Consider the following 22079-nt stretch of genomic DNA (forward strand, 5'->3'; position numbering starts at 1 on the left):
CAGGCAAACCCAATAGGTGAACCTTTTCAGAAAATTTGCCTTGAGAAAGTGCAAGAAACTGAATTGATACCTACTTCAGCAGCACAACAACAAACTATAGGTATTGTTCGGGACACTGAGAAAAATGTACCTTGTGTACAGGCTGGCCATTCACCTAGTCAAGTAGTAAATTCATCTTTCATCTCCTCATCTACTGCTGAAAAAAACCCACCTAAACAACAGAAAGAGTCCAAACCTAAAATGCTCAGTCTGCAGGAGTATAGACTTCTTCGCCAGAAACGCAAACCACCTCCTGTTGAGAAGCCAGAGGACAATAGCACAAAGTGGCCTACTTTGCCAGAGTTACCAAGAGAGTTGCCTCCCATTCCTTGCTTGCCAGAACCTGCTTCTGTGCCTCAGAGGAAACAGGAGAATGCTACTGTATCTGCGTGGCCACCGCTAGGGCCTGGAGCACCTCCAACGCCTGAAGCCTTACTGTCTCCTCCAGCTGCTAAAGTAATTCCTAAGACTACTCAGAAACTGAATCCTGTGCCTAAAGCAGCCTTAAACTCGGATAAATCTGTTCCTTTGCCTCCCAATAAAATTCCATCACAACAACCACCTGTTCCAAAGGAAAGTCCTGTATCAAATGTAGTTAATCCCAATAGTCTTAAATGCCTTAATTCTACTAATGAGAGTTTGCTAACATGTAACCCTAAAAAAATTCCAGGTGGTGAACAAATGATTAATACAAAAGTTTTAACAGAAGAGTGTAGTCATGAGTTTAATCATCTGCCTAAACAAAATGGGGAACATCTCCAACATGAAACGAAGGGAGTGTCTGGGCAACCACACGAGGTTTCAGTTGTAATCCAGCCAAAGGAAAACTTACAAACAGAAGCTTGCAGCTCTGTACACTTTGAGAGACTTCAAAGTCCATCCCATTCCAGTTTGTCCAAGGAGCCCAGTGAGGATATTAAAAAGTCCCCAGCAGTCCAGAATCATGGAGCAAGATCACATGGTATTACAGAGAGCAGCCCATTCTCTTCAGTGTCATCACAAATAACAGTATCTTGGCAAGTTCCTCAAAGACATCCTGTAAATAACAATGCCCACATTAAGAAGCCTGCGGTCACTCTGTCTCAGTCTTTGACAAATTCTACAGAAGAACTAATTCGAGCTTTCACCAGTGAAATAGGTAATAATATGTAGTAGTCATCATTTAACTATCAAACTTTGAACAAGTATTCTTTCTAATTTAACTAAAATAATGGGAAGTTTTAATGGATAGAAGGCACAAAATATTTTATTGTGTAAGTTAAGCAAACTGGGGGGGAGGGGTTTTTGATCAACAACTTAGTCTGGGTACTGGTTAGAGAGTATTAACATTTGATGTATATAGTGATGTAGTCCTCGAAGGTACCTTGTCACTTATTTTGTTTCTTCACAATGTATGGAAGAATATAATTTTTTAAATAACATATGAAACTGTAATGCATGTAATTCCTTTTGGTCCTCTCCAGAAATTTTCCTCTGTGCTAGGCATGATCCCAATAAGACAGCAGATGGTGTCCTGAGGGATCTTCTCCTCTTTGACTGGGATTAGGGCATCAGTGAGCTCATGGGCAGTCTGTGGAGCTACTTGGCACTGATACATAACATCCCAGAGGTTCTCAATTAGACTGCCTACACAGTCTGAGCACATGAGGCCAGGTTATTGTCCTGCACCAGGAGGAAACCACGGCCCACTGCACCAGCATAAAGACGTGCCAATGTCCCTGAGGATTTCATCCTTATACCTAACAGCAGTCAGGGTACTATTGCTGAGCATGTGAAAGTCTGTGCAACCCATAAAAGGATATACCTCCCCAGACCATTACTGACTCACTGCCAAACCCCTCATTTTGGATAATGTTGCATGCTGCACAATGTTAACCACAGCATCTCCAGACTATTTCACATCTGTCAGGTGCTCAGTTTGAACCTGCTCTCATCTCTGAGAACAGGGTGCCAATGGCAGAGCTGCCAGTAGTGGTATTCTCTGGCAACTGCCATTCGAGCTGCATGGTAATAGGCTGTGAGCACAGGTCCCACTATAGGACGTGGGTCCCTCATGCCACCCTTGTGGATTCTGTTTCTGACCATTTGGTCAGAAACATGCACACGTAACCAGCTTGAGGTCATTTTGTATGGCTCTGGCAGTGTTCTTCCTGTTCCTCTTTGCACATTGAAGCAGATACGGGTCCTGCTGCTTGGTTGATGCCCTTCTACAGCTTGTCCAGGTCTCCTATTGTAGCAGCCTGTCTCCTGGTATCTCCTCCATGCTCTTGAGAATCTGTTGGGTGGCACAGCATACCATCTAGTGTATGGATGTTACATCCTGGATAAACTGGACTACCTGTGCAACCTGAATCAGCTACAGGTACTTCCTCATGCTACCAGTAGTAGCAAGGACAATAGCAAAATGTAAAAATACAGAAGAATTAGTGAGGAACGATGAGGAGAGAGCAATTGTCTGTAGCTGTCACCTGAAAAACCATTCCCCTTTGTGGGTTTCCTTACTGATGCCTCTCCAGTGCATATGTTGTCACTTTCATTTGCACCAAAGTAGGGGAAGTTGATTTGCACTCGCTTATGCTTCCTAACTGTACTTGATATGCCTAAAGATTAATTGAGAGTTAGACTGTGATGATTGTGTTCCTTTAGTTTTTTTGGGCAGTGTATTTCACATGCTCCTAGTCTGTGCTGTCATGTTCTGGAGGTTTTTAAAGGCTGCTGTCAGTTAGGGTTCTGCTATGTAGAAAAAACAGAAGATCCACCTTTTTTGTTTTTTATTTGTGATACAGCACTTTGTTGTGGATGTCTCCAGAATTTAAGGAGTAAATGAAAGAATTGATAATTTTCCTTGTACTAACAAATTGTTCCAAGTACTGTAGATGTATATTATAATCAGTCTTTGCAATAATAAGGTTTCTCCAACATTTGTAAATTCTACTTTCGTAACTGATAGTATTCTTTGCAATTAAGTCACACTGCTTTGTCCCGGGCTGGTGACTGTATCCATCACCTCAGAATTTTATTGCTATATAGTTCAAGATTTTGATGCAAGTTCATGATGCTTGCAGTTGTTTAGTTGATAATGTAGGTTTTCAGGCATTTAGGTTCTTTTCTGCTTCTAGGTCCTCCTAATCATTTTTAAACTAGAAGTAGTTTTTGGCAAGATAAGGGCACATGATTAATAGTGACTGAAAAAAAAAGATGTATATTGATATATTTATTTTTGGTTGTTTATCATCCACAAATTTGTTTATGATAATATTGGCAGGAGATGTCGGGTTGAGATACTTGTGGGTGTGTGTGCTTCCCCCCTCCCCCCTCTTGCATTGTCTCTAATTTTTATTTTTTCTCCCTTTTAAACTTTGTAAGGAATTGAAGCTACAGACCTCACAAGCTTGTTGGAACAATTTGAACAAAATCAGGGTGAGCATGTCCTGTGAATAATAAAGTAATAAAGCACCACATTGAAACATTTTTGATTGAAATTTGTATGAGTACAGTTGTTTTAACATGTTCGTTTTGATGGCATCCTTCTTTGTTTACATACACTATATACATTAGCTAACAAAGTTGTTCCTAAACGCAGTAACAGTAAATCTTCTAGAATTAAACTATTTTATCATTCCATGATGAGAGCAGCTTAATCTCACGCAGGGGTTAATATTGGTTAACTTAAATTTGATAAGATTATCCTTTACTCTGTAAACATCTGACAACTATTTTGTGTTTCTTTTAAAATAACCCAAACCCACAGTCCTCCACCCCATGGGCTCTCTCGCACTGTAACATTTTAAAGCAGGTTTTTTGCATGCATTGTTGCTGTGATTAGTGCACTGTAGCTTTAACACACTAAATGCCAAAATTGTTGCAAGTTTATCTTCCCCCACACAATCCAATAACCGAGGCAATGAAAACACTTCTGTTTTCTAGTGCATATCAACACATCATGTACATATCCACTATGAGTAAAACAGTTCATTGCTCATAGAGCTGGGGCCTCATTTATGTGCAGAAATATTTTGTACCCCCATTTCCTCACTCAACTTTGAGATGTATAAAAAATAAACTTGGTATAAAGCCGCACACATTTTCACAGCAGCCTCACACTATTTTTGCTTGGTTTTGCAACTGGATGGCACCCAGCAACAAAACAGTGCCACTGTTTTGGTGTTGTTTCTTTGTTTAGATTAGTGGCCATGGTGTGGGTTTTATCAAATACACAGAAAATTATCGCACACAAACTTGAGGCACTTGATTGTAATCATTCTGTAACAATATAATGGTGCATGGAATGTCCAAAATATTCCAACTACCATAGCTACTCTAGCATTGTTAGAAGACCTTGCAAATGAGAGAATCAGATTTCCATGAGCTATCATGTAGCTGTGTGCTGTTAGAATACTAGGATGTATACTTAATATCACTTCTAAGATGAAATGCATTAAAGTATGTATAGTACATTTTACAGGTTAATTTTTAAGTTCATTTAAATAATCAATACTGTTAATAATGAAACATGTGGGGGTCATGGTGGCGCAGCAGTAGTGATGACATGATGCCCCGTCCAGGAATTATTCTTGCCTCAATGCTTGCTGGGTCTGGCACGACCCCGGATGGATTGATGGAATAGTTAAACATGATTAACGAAGTGTATATTTATCAATGTTCCTTAAAAGTTTTGAATAATCTATGTTCTAAGTTTACAGCTGGTTTTAGATTTATTACAGACGCGTATTGTGTCGCCATTTGTTACGTGGAGACACAAAACGGAAGGGGGTTGCTACATTTGACAACCACAGTACTCCTGCAATAAATTATTTCATCCAGTGTCGTGTTCATCCCAGCAAGCATTGAGGCAAGAACAATCCCTGGACAGGCATCATCTCATCACTACTGCTGCGCCACTGTGACCCCCACATGTTTAATTATTAGCAATATTCATTATTTAAATGAAGTTAAAAATTAACCTGTAAAATCTAATAAACATACTTGCTCATTGCTACCACTGTGCCACTGTTTAATGCGTTTTATCATGAAAATGATAGCAAGTACACATCTTAGTACATTCTTAACTGTTTAGAGAGCTGTAATATCATGAATGTAATGTATTTTGTGTGGCGATCACTGCCTGTGCTCTCCTATCTGCATAAGAGAAAGCTTGTTTAAGAAGCATGTCAGTGACTGGGTAGGGGAACACTTAGAATTCAAAGCATTTAACATGCAACTTTAAGTTACAAAGGAGTTTGAGAAACTCCAGTAAATTAAAAATCAATTTTAAAATAAAGTTTGATGATCTACTTTAATCTCATGGTTTATTTTGTCATTGAAGTGGAAATTTCAAGATTAAAATCAATATTTCAACTTTAATCTCGACATAGACCCTTATCACCCATCCCCCCTTTTTTATTTCGGGCACCATGCGGCTTTCTGTACTTGAACTTTGGAGTGCCTTTGTCACACAGTGCCACTGCTGTTTATACCACTTCTTAAGTACATTTTTCCTTGGCTTCACTGAGCAGAACCTCCATTTCACGTTCATGGAAATTCTTTTTTACACATGCTTTGCACTGAATGGGAGGGGCTAGTTATATTGATTTGCATATTCAAACGGCCATAATTCTGGGAGTAGTCAGGGTGGGGCTGTAGGCACCTGCATGTGTGTTAAAATTCATATTGATTTGGATTAATAAAGAAGTGTGTGGAACTTTTTATACACAGTTTTATACATCTGAATTTTTAAGTGCCTGCACACATTTTCAGTTTTGTCTGTACACCATATTTTAAGTGTGAGTTCTGCACACGTTGTTATACATGAGACCCCGGGTGTCTTAAAAGGTTTTAAGATTGCACATCAAATAAACTACATATATTCAAAGAACTAAGTTATTTATGAGAAGGCTGCATCCTAGGTTTTATTTTTCCCACTATTTCAATAATTTGGTTAAAAAAAAGTTGGAATATGCACAATTGTGCACATTGTAAAATAAATTAACTTCCTGAAATTGTGAAGGTCTGTACTTAATTCTAACAGAATATGACAAGGAACACTACATTTTATAGCAGCAAAAGAAATCTAGTTATGAAAGGCTTATTGGTATATGTAATCTCCTATTAAATCAATGCATATTCTTATATATAATACCAGTAACAGCGTACTGCACGATAACGTGCGGTCAATACACTTGAGCATTCATAGTTTTTATACTCTGTATGGTTAGCATTCATTTGCTCAGAGGTTGATGCGCTTGCTGCTTCCTGAGCAGCACTTCTTTTCCCCATCCTAGTGGCCCGCTGCTTCTCTTCTTTCGTTGGCATCTTTTTGTGTTAAAACTGATTGTTAGTTTTTGTGTTGTGATTACTTAGTTTTTCTTACTTTTTCACTTAAGCTGGCACTTAAGTGTTCAATCTGCCTCAGGAATTATTAAAGATATGAAGAGGCAGGGGAAGTGACAGCGAAGTTGGGAATAAGAACGATACCCATACACATGCCCCACACGTCCGCCCTGCTGAGAGTTGATTCTACAATAAAATAAAACTGAAAAGAGTAATAAAAATCATCACCCCGAAAGCGGATATTAGACATCACGTAGTATATGTGTACCAAATTTCAGGTGAATAGGTGAAACGGTTTGTGAGTTACAGGTGATTTAAAATCCTGGACAGACAAACAGACCGCCATGGTAGCGTATTATATATAAAGATGTATTTGCTAAACCTAATATTTAGTGGAATTTGCGTAGTTGTTTTTAAGGATAATAAAAATTGCAGTTATTTTTAAGTTGTAGGAATTCTGCTTAATCTTCAAGTTTAACTCATTCTATGAAAGATGCACTGACTTGTAATACTCAACACTTTGAAGGTCATTCTAAAATACCTCAGTGTGCTAGTCTGTGAGGCATATATGCCCAAAGATGTATACTCCTAATTTTATTATTGGCGCACTATGTGTGGCATGTTAAAATGTTAACTGTACTTTATCAGGTGTCTTTTTTTTTTTTTTTTTTCCACTGTTACCGTTAGTGAAAAGTTTTTCTTCTCTCTTTTCAGTCAAAGAAGACAAAACTAACTTAAGTGATCTTAGACAAGAAACAGCTATAGGATGTTGTAGGTAAGTAATTGTTGTACAATTTTATATTACAATATTAGCTTCTTTACACTGGCTGCCTGTCAGTTTTCAAATTGATTTTAAAATCTTGTTGCTAGTTTTTAAATCTTTACATGGGCTTGCTCCTGCCTATTTATCCGAATTGTGTGTTTTACACCAGCCATCTAGAGTGTTAGATCTTCTGGTCTGTTGTTTCCTGTTGTCCCTCGTACCAAGTGTAAAACTAAGGGGGACAGGGCTTTTACAGCTGCTGCTCCTCGCCTGTGGAACTCTTTACCTCATTACATAAAGGAGTTGTCTACAATTGAACTGTTCAAAACAAGATTAAAGACTCATTTCTATTCACTTGCATTCTGTGACCTTCAGTAATACTGATGATTTCCTCATTGTGATTGTGCAACATTACTTCTGTTTATTATTTATTTTATTTATGTGTATTTATTTTATTTCGATTTATGTTATTCATGTTAAAATGCATTACGTAGAAAACCAGGAAGAGCTCAAAAAAGCGCTGAAGAAAACGTGCATTATATAATTGAGAAGGCAGCGAAACAATAAGAAGCGAGCGACTGACATATACAACCATATTCAAGAGTGCTGCTACTTCGGAAACAAAGCACGGTGTAAACCTAAAGTTTAAATTAAGTTCATAGACAGGCTGCTGCTGGCGTTTGTAATTTAGTGCCTGCCCATATAAGGCCGTCCGTCAGCGGCAATCTAATAGAAACACTGCTGCTAAATATTCGTGGGTGAAGGACTGTGCTTATGCAGTGGAAGATGAGATTGTCAGGGTGGTGTTTGGCACAAACTCAGCGAAACTGCTAGAGAAACTTTTAAGTGATGGGTCTTAACTAACATTACACACAACCATGGACATCACACGAGATGGCACCAGCACAGCTGGGAACCTTCGATGCAAGAACACCAAGTGGCTCACGTGAACTAACACAGTGCACAGACAAAAAGAAACAGTTCCAAAGAGTGCTGAACAAAAACCGAATTACACAATTGAGAAGGCAGCAAAAAAATATGAAGAGTCTGATACATACAAGCATATTCATAAGTGCAGCTACTGCGGAAACAAAGCACACGGTGGAAAAAGTCAATGTCCCGCTAAAGGAAGACAGTGTAAAAAAAAAAAACCCATGCATGCAGTGTGTCACATCTCAGATAAAGAGGAAGACGAGCTGTTTATTGATGCAGTAAGAAACAAATTGATGAATGAAACCTCTTATCTTTACAACGATTGACAAACACGGAATGTAACTTGAACACAACACATCCTATAAATACGAACCTGATTGAAAGAAATAATGATAATCAAATCCTTGATGACAGCAACACTCAGTAACACTCACAAAACAAATACTGTATATTGACAGTCATGTTACGTTATTTTTAAAATGTTCCCTTTTCTTTTTCATAACTTCTTTAACACACTACTTCTCCGCTAGGAATATAAATATATATATATACCCCGATCTACATACTCTCAAATAGACAAGCCACACGCCGTGGCTCAATTGTAGAGGCTTCGCCTCTAGTGCCGACATCCGAGGTTCGATTCCTGAGAGGGGATGCACTGATGCACTGAGTATGTACGTGCGCTTCCCGATTCATTTTATCCTCGCATCTCCTTGGTTTGGGACGTATGAAAAAATATTTGATTAACGCAGAATCATGTTACGTTATTTTTAAAATGTTTACTTTTCTTAGCACAAGCACAGCTGAGAAGCTTCGATGCATGTACGCAAAAAATAACGCATTTACTCACACTTTCAATTCCAAGCAAAGGGGAACTTTTGTCAATGCATGATTTCCTGGTACATCAATTACACTGATGCACACATCACAGCTACAAAAATGTTAGAGTCGGAATAAAGCACGTTCCTACGACTGATCGGAGCAAAATTTCATTTCAAAAGACTACCCGAGTGAAGCCTTGATAAAAGCATGGTTTTGTGCACACTGAAAAGCAAGCAAAATTAGATGCATTACAGAAAGCGGACTTTGTGGCTCTTACTGGGGATCATTGGACTTCCGTGACCGTTAGTAATTCTGATTACATCTAATTACAAAATGTTCAATGAACGCACTGTTTTAGCCTAATGTACAAAATAATTTTGGCTGAGGTTACTCAAGAGTTTAAAGATTAAGTTAGTCAAATTACCTTTTCTGTTTCTGACTTATTTTTTTAAGAAGAAAAACTGCACTTTATGTTGAAATTTTGGTTATTATTATTTAAAGACAATAACATTCTGAAAATGTACTTAAAGTACGTAAACTACCACTTTATTTTTAAGTCTGCCCAATTTTAACCAGGGATGATATTTTTTTCTGTTTTGAATTCAAATGCAGTTTAAAAGCTTTTTTTTTTTTTTTTTTTCCCAGAAATTAAAACAGCTTGAGTTTACAATATTCATGTCCATGTCTATTATTTGATTCTGTTGCCCACTAAAACCCTTTTAAATTACAAATAAACATTTGCGATTTGATGCAAATTTACGTGTGCGATTACATATGATTAATCAAGATTAATTCTTACACAGCCTCTAATTAATTGGATTCATTTTTTAATTGAGTCCCACCCCTAATATACTTCTCAAAAGAATTAAAGGAACACTTTTTAATCAGAGTATAGCATAAAGTCAATGAAACTTATGGGATATTAATCTGGTCAGTTAAGTAGCAGAGGGGGTTGTTAATCAGTTTCAGCTGCTGTGGTGTTAATGAAATTAACAACAGATGCACTAGAGGGCAAAATGAGATGACCCCAAAACAGGAATGGTTTAACAGGTGGAGGCCACTGACATTTTTCCCTCCTCATCTTTTCTGACTGTTTCTTCACTAGTTTTGCATTTGGCTACAGTCAGTGTCACTACTGGTAGCATGAGGCAATACCTGGACCCTACAGAGGTTGCACAGGTAGTCCAACTTCTCCAGGATGGCACATCAATACGTGTCCTTGCCAGAAGGTTTGCTGTGTCTCCCTGCACAGTCTCAAGGGCATGGAGGAGATTCTAGGAGACAAGCAGTTACTCTAGGAGAGCTGGAGAGGGCAATAGAAGGTCCATAACCCATCAGCAGGACCAGTATCTGCTCCTTTGGGCAAGGAGGAACAGGATGAGCACTGCCAGAGCCCTACAAAATTACCTCCAGCAGGCCACTGGTGTGAATGTCTCTGACCAAACAACCAGAAAGACTTCATGAGGGTGACCCAAGGGCCCCATGTCCTCTAATGGGCCCTGAGCTCACTGCCCAGCAGCATGCAGCTCGATTGGCATTTGCCATAGAATACCAGAATTGGCAGATGCACCACTGGTGCCCTGTGCTTTTTACAGATGAGAGCAGGTTCACCCTGAGCACGTGACAGAAGTGAAAGGGTCTGGAGAAGCCATGGAGAACATTATGCTGCCTGTAACATCATTCAGCATGAGCAGTTTGGTGGTGGGTTAATGATTGTCTGGGGAGGCATATCCTTGGAGGGTCACACAGACCGCTACAGGCTTGACAAAGGCACCTTGGCTGCCATTAGGTATCAGGATGAAATCCTTGGACCCATTGTCAGACCCTATGCTGGTACAGTGGCTCCTGGTGTACAACAATTCCTGGCCTCATGTGGTGAGAGTATGCAGGCAGTTCCTGGAGGATGAAGGAATTGATACCATTGACTGGCCACCACACTTTCCTGACCTAAATCCAATAGAACACCTCTGGGACATTGTTTTGGTCCATCCAATGCCACCAGGTTGCACCTCAGACTGTCCAGGAGCTCAGTGATGCCCTGGTCCAGATCTGGGAGGAGATCCCCACAACACCATCTGTCATCTCATTAGAAGCATGCACCGATGTTGTCAGGCATGTATACAAGAACACAGGGGCCATACAAAGTGCTGCGTAAATTTTGAGTTGCTGCAATTAAATTTTGGCAAAATGGACTAGCCTGCCACATAATTTTTTCACTCTGATTTTTGGGGCGTCTTTGAATTCAGGGCTCTGTAGGTTGATCATTTTCATTTCCATCAAACGATGTGGCATCCTTTCGTTCCTAACACATTACCCAGTCTATATCAGTATAGATATCCAGGAGGATTTCTTTTTCCCATTGAGATCTGATGTGTTTTCAAAGTGTTCCTTTAATTTTTTTGAACAGTATATATATGTGTGTGTATATATATATATATATATATATATATATATATATATATATATATACACACACACACACAATGGTGTTGAAAACTATTTGTCCTCTTCCTGATTTCTTATTCTTTTGCATGTTTGTCACACAAAATGTTTCTGATCATCAAACACATTTAACCATTAGTCAAATATAAAACGAGTAAACACAAAATGCAGTTTTTAAATGATGGTTTTTATTATTTAGGGAGAAAAAAAATCCAAACCTACATGGCCCTGTGTGAAAAAGTAATTGCCCCTTGTTAAAAATAACCTAACTGTTGTGTATCACACCGGAGTTCAATTTCCGTAGCCACCCCAGGCCTGATTACTGCCACACCTTTTTCAATCAAGAAATCACTTAAATAGGAGCTGCCTGACACAGAGAAGTAGACCAAAAGCACCTCAAAAGCTAGACATCATGCCAAGATCCAAAGATATTCAGGAATAAATGAGAACAGAAGTAATTGAGATCTATCAGTCTGGTAAAGGTTATAAAGCCATTTCTAAAGCTTTGGGACTCCAGCGAACCACAGTGAGAGCCATTATCCACAAATGGCAAAAACATGGAACAGTGGTGAACCTTCCCAGGAGTTGCTGTCCGACCAAAATTACCCCAAGAGCGCAGAGACGACTCATCCGAGAGGTCACAAAAGACCCCAGGACAACGTCTAAAGAACTGCAGGCCTCACTTGCCTCAGTTAAGGTCAGTGTTCACGACTCCACCATAAGAAAGAGACTGGGCAAAAACGGCTTGCATGGCAGATTTCCAAGACGCAAACCACTGTTAAGCAAAAAGAACATTTGGGCTCGTCTCAATTTTGCTAAGAAACACCTCAATGATTGCCAAGACTTTTACCTTGTGGACTGATGAGACAAAAGTTGAACTTTTTGGAAGACAAATGTCCCGTTACATCTGGCGTAAAAGGAACACAGCATTTCTGAAAAAGAACATCATGCCAACAGTAAAATATTGTGGTGGTAATGTGATGGTCTGGGGTTGTTTTGCTGCTTCAGGACCTGGAAGGCTTGCTGTGATAGATGGAACCATGAATTCTACTGTCTACCAAAAAATCCTGAAGGAGAATGTCCGGCCATCTGTTCGTCAACTCAAGCTGAAGCGATCTTGGGTGCTGCAACAGGACAATGACCCAAAACACACCAGCAAATCCACCTCTGAATGAAGAAAAGCAAAATGAAGACTTTGGAGTGGCCTAGTCAAAGTCCTGACCTGAATCCAATTGAGATGCTATGGCATGACCTTAAAAAGGTGGTTCATGCTAGAAAACCCACAAATAAAGCTGAATTACAACAATTCTGCAAAGATGAGTGGGCCAAAATTCCTCCAGAGCGCTGTAAAAGACTCATTGCAAGTTATCGCAAACGCTTGATTGCAGTTATTGCTGCTAAGGGTGGCCCAACCAGTTATTAGGTTCAGGGGGCAATTACTTTTTCACACAGGGCCATGTAGGTTTGGATTTTTTCTCCCTAAATAATTAAAACCATCATTTAAAAACTGCATTTTGTGTTTACTTGTGTTATATTTGACTAATGTGTGTTTGATGATCAGAAACATTTTGTGTGACAAACATGCAAAAGAATAAGAAATCAGGAAGAGGGCACCACTGTATGCTCACTTATAAGTCGGATCTCACATCGGTTTCTCAGACGCATTGAATTTTGTTGCAGCAAAACAGTTACCATTTTCTTTTGCTACTTCAACGAAGTTTAATTTAAAGCCAGCTTCATATTCTGATCAAATGCTCCATCGTAGATAAAGGATGCTGTTATGATAAAGGTGTATGAGGGTGTGAGATACAAAAAACACAAATCGGTGCAGACGTTGCTTTGGAATAGTTTAGGTATTTGGACAAAATAGAGAGGGATAGAGAGAGGTTAGCACGCGCTGATACAGCACATTGCTGCACCCACATGGGAAAAAAGCCAATGTGCTCTGCAGTTACTCTCTCAGATGGGAGTTAGCATATCATAATCCCTTGTACCAATAGCATGAATTTTCCACATTTGACTTGTATGACAGACATTATAAAATACCAGAAATCTATACTAATAAAAGGCAAAGCCCTCACTCACTCACTGACTCACTTATCACTAATTCTCCAAGTTCCCGTGTAGGTAGAAGGCTGAAATTTGGCAGGCTCATTCCTTACAGCTTACTTACAAAAGTTAAGCAGGTTTCATTTCGAAATTCTACACGCAACGGTCATAACGGTGGACAACGTCCGCCATGTTGAACTTTCTTATTTATGGCCCCATCTTCACGAAATTTGGTAGGTGGCTTCCCGGCGCCAGCCAAAACCGATGTACGTACTTATTTCGGTGGTATGACGCCATTGTCGGCCGCCATATTGAATTTTCCACACGTCACTAATTCTCCAACTTCCCGTGTAGGTAGAAGGCTGAAATTTGGCAGGCCCATTCCTTACAGCTTACTTACAAAAGTTAAGCAGGTTTCATTTCATAATTCTACGCGTAACGGTCAACAACGTCCGCCATATTGAACTTTCTTATTCATGGCCCCATCTTCACGAAATTTGGTAGGCGGCTTCCCTGCGCTAAACAAAACCGATGTACATACTTATTTCGGTGGTATGACGCCATTGTTGACTGCCATATTGAATTTTCCAAACGTCACTACTTCTCCAACTTCCCGTGTAGGTAGAAGGCTGAAATTTGGCAGGCTCATTCCTTACAGCTTACTTACAACAATAAAGCATGTTTCATTTCGAAATTGTCCGCGTAACGGTCAACAACGTCGGCCATGTTGAACTTTCTTATTTACGGCCCCATCTTCACGAAATTTGGTAGGTGGCTTCCCTTAGCTAACCAAAACCAATGTACGTGCTTATTTCGGTGACGCCACTGTCAGCCGCCATATTGAATTTTCCAACATCACTAATTCTCCAACTTCCCATATAGGTAGAAGGCTGAAATTTGCAAGGCTCATTCCTTACAGCTTACTTACAAGAGTTAAGCAGGTTTCATTTCCAAATTCTACGCGTAATGGTCATAACGGTCAACAACGTCCGCCATGTTGAACTTTCTTATTTATGGCCCCATCTTCTCGAAATTTGGTAGGCGGCTTCCCTCCACTAACTGAAACCAATGTATGCATTCTTATTTCGGTGGTATGATGCCACTGTCGGCCGCCATATTGAACTTTTCAACAGTCTTTGTTACTTATGGGCCCATCTTCAAGAAATTCTATCGATCAAAGAACTGTCACTTACCGAGTGGTTTCCATGCCCGGAGATACCACCTACCTTTTCCATTCTCTTTGTTACATATTGCACGGCCATATCAGGCTCACTCTTGATATCCGGAGGAACATTCTGTCTTATGTATTGAATGACTGGGACAGGTTCAAGGTGTGGATTGATGACGGTACAGGAGATAATTATACTACACAGGACCACTAGAAGAGTGAAATGCTTAAGCCCTTCACCTATGTTTCTGCATGTGGGTTGATGGCTGCCGCTGAATTGTTTGGTTGTCGCTTTCAAGTGTACCGAAATGGCCAAATATTTTACACCGTTGGACAACCGCCAATGCCTTTTAAACATCTTTGATTCACAGGTGACGATTTCAGTAGTGGACACTTTGATGTTTATGAATGTTTAAACTCTCAAAAGCTGGATGTGATTTCATCAATGAAACCGGTTGTGTGCTTACAACGCTTGACAGATGCCAAATGTCACTTCAACACAACAAATCCTGCAAATACTGTCGTAATTGAAACAAACCATGAAACTCAAACCAATTATGACAGCAGCAATTCAAGCTGTGAGATTTGAGACAAGATTACTGTTCACATGGCCAACTGTAAGTTACATGCTCAAGAGTAAGCTCAGCGCACAGCTTGGTCATGTTACAACCGGAGGGCCGAACTGACAACATGGTATACAAAGAGATCCTTAACAAATAATTATTGGCATATTGTCCTACAGTTTAAAAAGGTTTCATTTTCTTCTTAATAAAAATTTGAATGCAGTACTTCACCGCTGCGAAGCGCGGGTATTTTGCTAGTTATACTATAAAATCAAGTCCAGACTTATCCTTGGTAGAACTTATCTATGAGTGTATACGGTATGTCCAACTCCATTAAGGATAATCATCAACTTATATGTTACAACCCTAGGTTAAGCTTTAGAGTATAAGGGGTTACCCCAATGTTTTTTGTGGCCATACCCTAGGCATTGGTTTCATGGGTGCACATAAGCCCAACTTTTTGGTTGACAATTGGTGGAAAGTTTTATACATCAAGTTTGCCAGTGTGTTAGGCTTGTTTGTTCACTGACCAAGTGTTTAAATGTTGCATCACAGGGGTATCTCTTGATCAATCTTATATCGGATGAAACCCACAAGGTGTATTCCAAAGATGGTTCTGTGAGTAGAACGTAGCCTTTGCCTGCAGTTAAGTGTCCATAAGAGTCTGACAGTTGCCTCTTAAGCAAATTACTTGTGTGCCAAAGCAAAGTGGATAATACAAGTCTGTCATATAAAAATCATAAGCTTACAGTAGCTGTTTGCTTAAGCACATTTTTCAAGGATTTCTAAGAACTAAAGTCGTATGTTTGTAGCATCTTTTACAGACCTTGATAGATGTATAAAAGTTCTTTTGCATAAGGACCACACACTTCATTTTACTTTTGTTCCTGAGCCATGGATGTAACAAAAGTGACATTTCTGATAAGACTTGTTAGACTTTCTTACAAAAAATAATAACTTAGGGCAGTGTTACTTATGTTATATTGTTGTGTCTTGACTGATTAGATTATTCAATTAGGGCTTTGAGATGATGTTTGTGAAACTATAGTTGCTAATTTACATATACATTTCTTTTTTAAGTAGATCGGAACATCCAGAGAAGAAGCTGATAGAACGTGTATGTGTTCCAGATCTTACTAATACTGCTGGTATGTATAGAACCTTGAGTAATAATTTTCAGTAAAGGATTGGAAAATTTTGATACAGGGAGCTACTAGGCTGTAGCCTTGGTTAACATCAAATTCTTAATCAGTATAGATGACACTTTTCCAAATTTAGCAGTTTGCTAATTTATAAATTAAAAAATACATAGTCTGGTCTTACATGGGCATACAAACTAAAGCATTAAAACTTAACCAAATATCTCTGTGTCTTAAGGTCTCATGCATACTGTAAAACAATGTATATGTGTCATTTTGGATTAAAAGTGGGGAAAAAAGCAAAACACTGTGAAATTTAGCCCTTTTAAAAGGAAAATTGGTGTGTGCTTCACCTCATTGCCCGCCTCCCTCCATGGCCACCTTTCAGTCCCGAGTGTTGTTTCCTCTAGTACATCTATTTCACATCACCATAGTTATAACTGACATTGTTAAAGTATTTGCTGCCAGGTGCTGAATTGCCTTGTCTGTACTGTAAACAGCTAGGTGATAATCACCAGAAAAATATCATAGACAAATTTGAAAAATCTGACAATGCGCTAATTTCAGTCATGGCCTGCAGAAATATGAAATTGAGTAAATGTCTGCCCAAAGGAAGACTCTTATAAAAGTTACTTTTACTCGTGTAAAGTCATTGTCCTTTGTCCTCTGTTGTCTGTTGTAACCACACCCTCAGCAAAAGTGAATAAGCATGCACTATAAACTTTGGTAATTGATTTGTGGAACATCAGTCTGGTTCTCCATGGTTTAGATCTATAATGTAATCTGCCTTTTTCATTTCCACAGTATATTGTTATGTATACATGCAACATGCCACTGAAAGGGCATCATGAGAAGTGTTGATTGGCATTGTGAAGCAACCATCAACCAGTAAATGATATTGAACTGATTATACTTAATTACATTTTATCAGTTAATTGTCATGTATACAAATGCAATGTGACTCCCATGTGCAAGCTTGACAGGTAGGCACCATGCCTCCACTTGGCATGAATATTACTCTGTAGAATGTGTAAAATATAACTTGGAATGTAATGGGCAATTACCAGCCCATGCTACAATCACTTCATGATTTTGTGGTTTATGATTTCAGTTACATAAAGCCTTGTATAGATTCACTGAGAATGGCATTACAGTGTTTTTCACACAACGTGAAGTAATTAATACACACCCTGGTCTAGTATCCAATTAGAGGAAAGAAATGGCAAAACATGGCATGCTTGCAGCCACAGCAGACCTGATAATGTATAATAATGTGGTGATAAAAAGTTGGTTTTCTTTCCTTGATGTGCATATGAATCTGAGGGTGCACCAAGGCTGACTGTGGAACTTGATTGTATGTGAAGTGCTGTTTAGGAGTAATAATCCAGTGATTTGAATGTGCATCTGCCATGTGCATCATATGCTCCAGCATTCAATATTAAAAACAAATATATATATATGATTTGAGTACACATGGCCTAAGAAAAACAAATGTGTAATTTGAGTATGCATATGATGTTTGGGGCTAGTGCATGTTTTAAATAGTTTACAGTTACCATAAAATACATTGGTTGTATGCTCAAATTAAATGATTTCTTGGTTTACTGACTGCTCTGATGCAATATCAAACACTTGCAGCATTTTTGTGCAGAGCATTTTGTTAAAAGCCATTGCGGAACATGACTATTGTTGAAATGGAACTGAACAGAATAATGGAGGACAATATGTATCTGCAGCAAACGTGCCGATTATGGTAAATGTCAAACCTTCACCCGTGACTGTTGCTGTAAGCAGACAAACGAGAAACATATCCGTATGTTAAGATAATAGGAAGAATCTGAAATTAAATTGAAACCAGAATCTTTTGTTGCTTGGAAGGTGTTGCAGTCATTAAGTAAACTGATTCATTAAGTGAAAATGTTTAGTCTTGTATCCCAAAGCTGTGCCTAACCAATTGGGACCAAAAATTTAACAGTTATTAGTTGAGTGTATTTGTTTATACTGTATTAATATGCCTGTGCAAGTCAAATGCTATTGGAAGAGGTTTTACTTTGGTTTTGTTCTGTCATGATAAAGAATATTTAGAAAATTAACTTTTGTTACCACTTAGTTCAGTAGTTACTAGTAATTGATTAGAGTGACTGTTACTTTTGTACATAATCAAATGCAACTATTTATGTAGTAGTTGGTTAGTTGCATCTGAGCGCAAAAAGCTAATTTTAAGACTTGTTTTCCTGTGCAGGGTTGACTCCTCCTGCTACACCCCCTCATCAGATGTGGAAACCTCTAGCTCCAGTTTCTCTTCTTGGGAAGCAAAAATCAGAGATAGTCAAAGTCTCTTCTACTAAAAACATTCAGATTAATCAATCAAAAAAGCTTATGAATAATGTCTGTACCTCTACAATCTCACAGGTTATTTCTCCACTAATATCTGTCCCACCAAGTTCACAAATCTCTCCATATGTTAACTTTGTGGACCATGATTACTGCCTTCCACATGTAACAAACCAACAGTCTGAGGGAGTTAATCGCTGGAATGTTAAACGGCAGTCAAGCATCACAATCAAACCAATAAAGCATTGTTCAGTGCCTCCAAATCAAACCCCTTCAGCAGTTGAGCGAGAGAGCCCAAAGAATTCGGTGACAAAGTGCCCTAAAAATGATGACTTGCAGCCTTTGGATCATAGGACTCCAATGCAAGAGAAAGTCTACCTATCTGGTTCAGTTCTTTTGTCTCCAGATGCCTCCCCATCAAGAGAGAAATCGGAAGATCCATCCAGAGAGAAGCACACACATTCTCCTAAATACTCTTCAAGTCCGGAGAGAAGAAAAAGAGAGGGCAAACGAAGAAACTACCGAACACGTTCAGTTTCTGTATCATCTGACTCTTCATCATCGTCTCAATCCAGATCACCACCAAGGAAGAGGAGAACAAGGTAAAAAGATTCATACACACAGACAAACTTTTTTTTTTTTAATGGGAATAAAACTGCTTTGTGATCATGTGTTGCTACAGTTTAGTTCAATTTTGGATTTTAGGGATACGCAAGATACAAAAGTACATTTTTTTTTTCTTTCATTAAGTAATATTGCAGCTGCAGTGTAAATTTAAGTTTAGAGTCAAGTCGTTTCAGAAATGTGTTGTCAGTTTAAGCAATGAGAATTTATTAGCATGTGCTACGTCTGTTGAAAACGTCTCTTGCTGCAGACTGTTACATAATATATGCCTATGTTTTGTTTTTTTTTTTTAAATCGTTACAAAATTCACAAAAAATCATCACAAAATTCATGTCCTTGTTGTTCAGCGCTTCAGGCACTTGACTGCAGAGGCTTATTCTCAAATTCTAGCCTGGTCACTGTATGTTGAGTTTACATAGATTTTACTCCCATGTTCCAAAAATATACAGGCTAGGTTGAATAGAATAACTGATTAATGATGGTTTTCACATGATTGACCACACTGTCTAGGTGTTTTTATGGCATCCTATATAATATTATTAGGAATGCTCCGATCTGTTTTAGGCCAGTACCAATCACTGATTTCATGTTACTTAATTGGCCAATCCTCCCTCTTCATCCGCTTTAAAAAAACTTTTTACACTAACCTCTTGCATACCCAATCAAATAGAAGTCTTATGGGGAGGGTTACATCATTAAGGGCATCCAGTGTAAAATTCTGCAAAATTAATATGCGGACAACAATTTTGGATGATCCGGTTTGGCAACTCCTAACGGGGGCAGCCGAAAGAAGATGTCCAACGTTAAAGTGTATTTTTATAAATAAACTTTAGACCACAGGTTTTAACTGTTGATTTTTTTTATTAACAAAATGAAATTCTGTAGGCTGCTTGTTCAGTGACTATAAAATTCTAAAATAAAATTTCCTTAAAATACTTTAATAAAATATGTGCCAAAATAGTTATCCATAATATGGCATGAAAGAAAATAAAATGCTTTTCATAATTACAAGCTGTCATGTTAGTTACGTTTTTCTGTAAGGTGCCTATAAGAAATAGGGCTTAATTAAAAAAACAATAATGATAGAAAAGGAGAACTATTTCTCTACCAAAAAAATATATATTTTACCACAATCAATCAATTAATATTGGCAATTAAATGCTGCTTAAATGTAAATACACATGCACTTGTATTTTAATCATTAATTGCATTACAGCTTTCTGCTGTTAAAATATACATTTACTATATTTGGTAAATGTGTATCAACTAGACCTAATTCTTGAGGTGCAATTATAAAATATGGATTACCATTTTAATTATGTCGTACTTGTTTCTTACCAGAACTTATGCAGTATAACAAATAATAAACAGTGGAAATCTAACAAAAAGCCTATTGTTTGCTAAGCAGCAATTTAAGTTTTGTCTTCATCTTTTTCCAATTAAATATTTAAGCTGTTGCATTTTAAACAGGCTTGTTGTCCATACTCAAGGGGTATTCATTTTATTTTAAAGGACAAAATAAAACTGATCTGATTTCATTAAAATAGTGCTTCTTGCTGTTTGTCTAGTTGCACAGGACAGCTCCTCCGATTGCTTTTTTTTTTTTTTTTTCTACTGTTTATTACTCAGCTTTCTTTAACATAAAGACTAATATACCAATTTCCTCTAATTCTCTAATTATAAAAGCAGCGAGTGAAATTCCTCTTTGTTTATACGGCGTATATTTTTGCTGCACAAAAAAAAAGATGTGCACTGGCTCAACTACCGTAATATACCTTGTATAGAGGAGCACTGCAACTAAATTAGTGTAATGCTTAGAAAAACGGGTTGAAAATGTCGGTTTTTGTAACCAGCCTTTTTACCGATCACCATTTTGAGACTCTTTCATTTAAAAAAAATATATTTTTTTAAATTTTCAGTTTTGGTTGTCAGCTGATCGATTGGATCATCCCTAGATATTATTTTGTAGTATGCTGGTTTTAAAACTAAATAATTCATTCACAATACTGCATTCTATAATGATAAGCTTCCATGTTGTGTGTTTTGACTATTAATTTCATGAATACGTCTTTTTTTTTTTTTTTTCTTCCTCCTTTCAGATACAGATCACATCGCTTACAAAGTAGCTCTAGTTCAAGCTCCAGCTCCAGCTCCAGTTCTAGTTCTAGGTCCCGATCCAGGTCCCAGTCCCGGTCTCTTTCCCATGTAAGGAGACGACGCTACTCCTACTCTAGTTCATCTTCTGACTCCAGAAGTCGATCTAGGTCTTCATCTCGATCCAGGTCTTCAGGTCATAGGCATGTCAATCAGAGGCAGAGTCGGTGCGACAGGTAAAATTTATTAGTGACAAATAATATATTTCTGGATTCTACAAACTTGCAAGTTTAATAATGTTTCAAGCTAAAGGTTTCCCATGTTCGTTTTCAAAATGTAACAATATAGAAACATTTGTGGAAGCTTCCAGTTGTTGAGTTACTTTACTACTTTAACATTTCTGAAGTTATACCTTATAAGAACAAAAAAATTAGATTTTTTTTAATGAGATTTGATTTGATGGCAGCTTTACCAAAATACTGCATAGTAACCTATAAATGTGTATGGGACCCCAAATGGCATTTCACACGTGGACGTATCCTTTAGATTTGAAGTCCTTCGTAATATAAAAGCTTGAGCTAACCTAAAAAAGTACTTTTTGGCTACAGCTCATGCAGTTGCAGCTGATTACTGTATATCTCTTTACTGCAAAGAAATATTCAATGTTCAGCTGGACATTTCCTGCAGAAAGTTTGGAAATTGTAATGGAAAAAATTAAATATGCTAGTGCTTTACATCTCTGAGTGAAGTTATGATGCATTTTTGCAACTTAAAGTGTG

At 38.2% G+C, this 22079-nt stretch overlaps 1 protein-coding gene across 2 annotated transcripts in view; it reads left to right on the forward strand.

The window, feature by feature from the left end:
• The window catches only part of pprc1 (PPARG related coactivator 1), a 50529-nt gene that overhangs the window by 22658 nt on the left and 5792 nt on the right, over positions 1 to 22079 (forward strand). Inside the window, exons 5-10 of one of the 2 annotated variants that reach the window (XM_039775243.1) lie at positions 1 to 1177; positions 3406 to 3459; positions 7084 to 7144; positions 16190 to 16257; positions 18491 to 19184; positions 21306 to 21536. The exon at positions 1 to 1177 is cut by the window's left edge and continues 942 nt beyond it. In XM_039775243.1, coding sequence (XP_039631177.1) covers positions 1 to 1177; positions 3406 to 3459; positions 7084 to 7144; positions 16190 to 16257; positions 18491 to 19184; positions 21306 to 21536 — 2285 coding nt within the window. The remainder of the gene's footprint in view (positions 1178 to 3405; positions 3460 to 7083; positions 7145 to 16189; positions 16258 to 18490; positions 19185 to 21305; positions 21537 to 22079) is intronic. The other variant, XM_039775252.1, reaches the window with a different exon arrangement.

The sequence above is a fragment of the Polypterus senegalus genome, chromosome 1 (genome assembly GCF_016835505.1).
Source record: "Polypterus senegalus isolate Bchr_013 chromosome 1, ASM1683550v1, whole genome shotgun sequence".
NCBI classification, from domain to species: Eukaryota; Metazoa; Chordata; class Cladistia; order Polypteriformes; family Polypteridae; genus Polypterus; species Polypterus senegalus.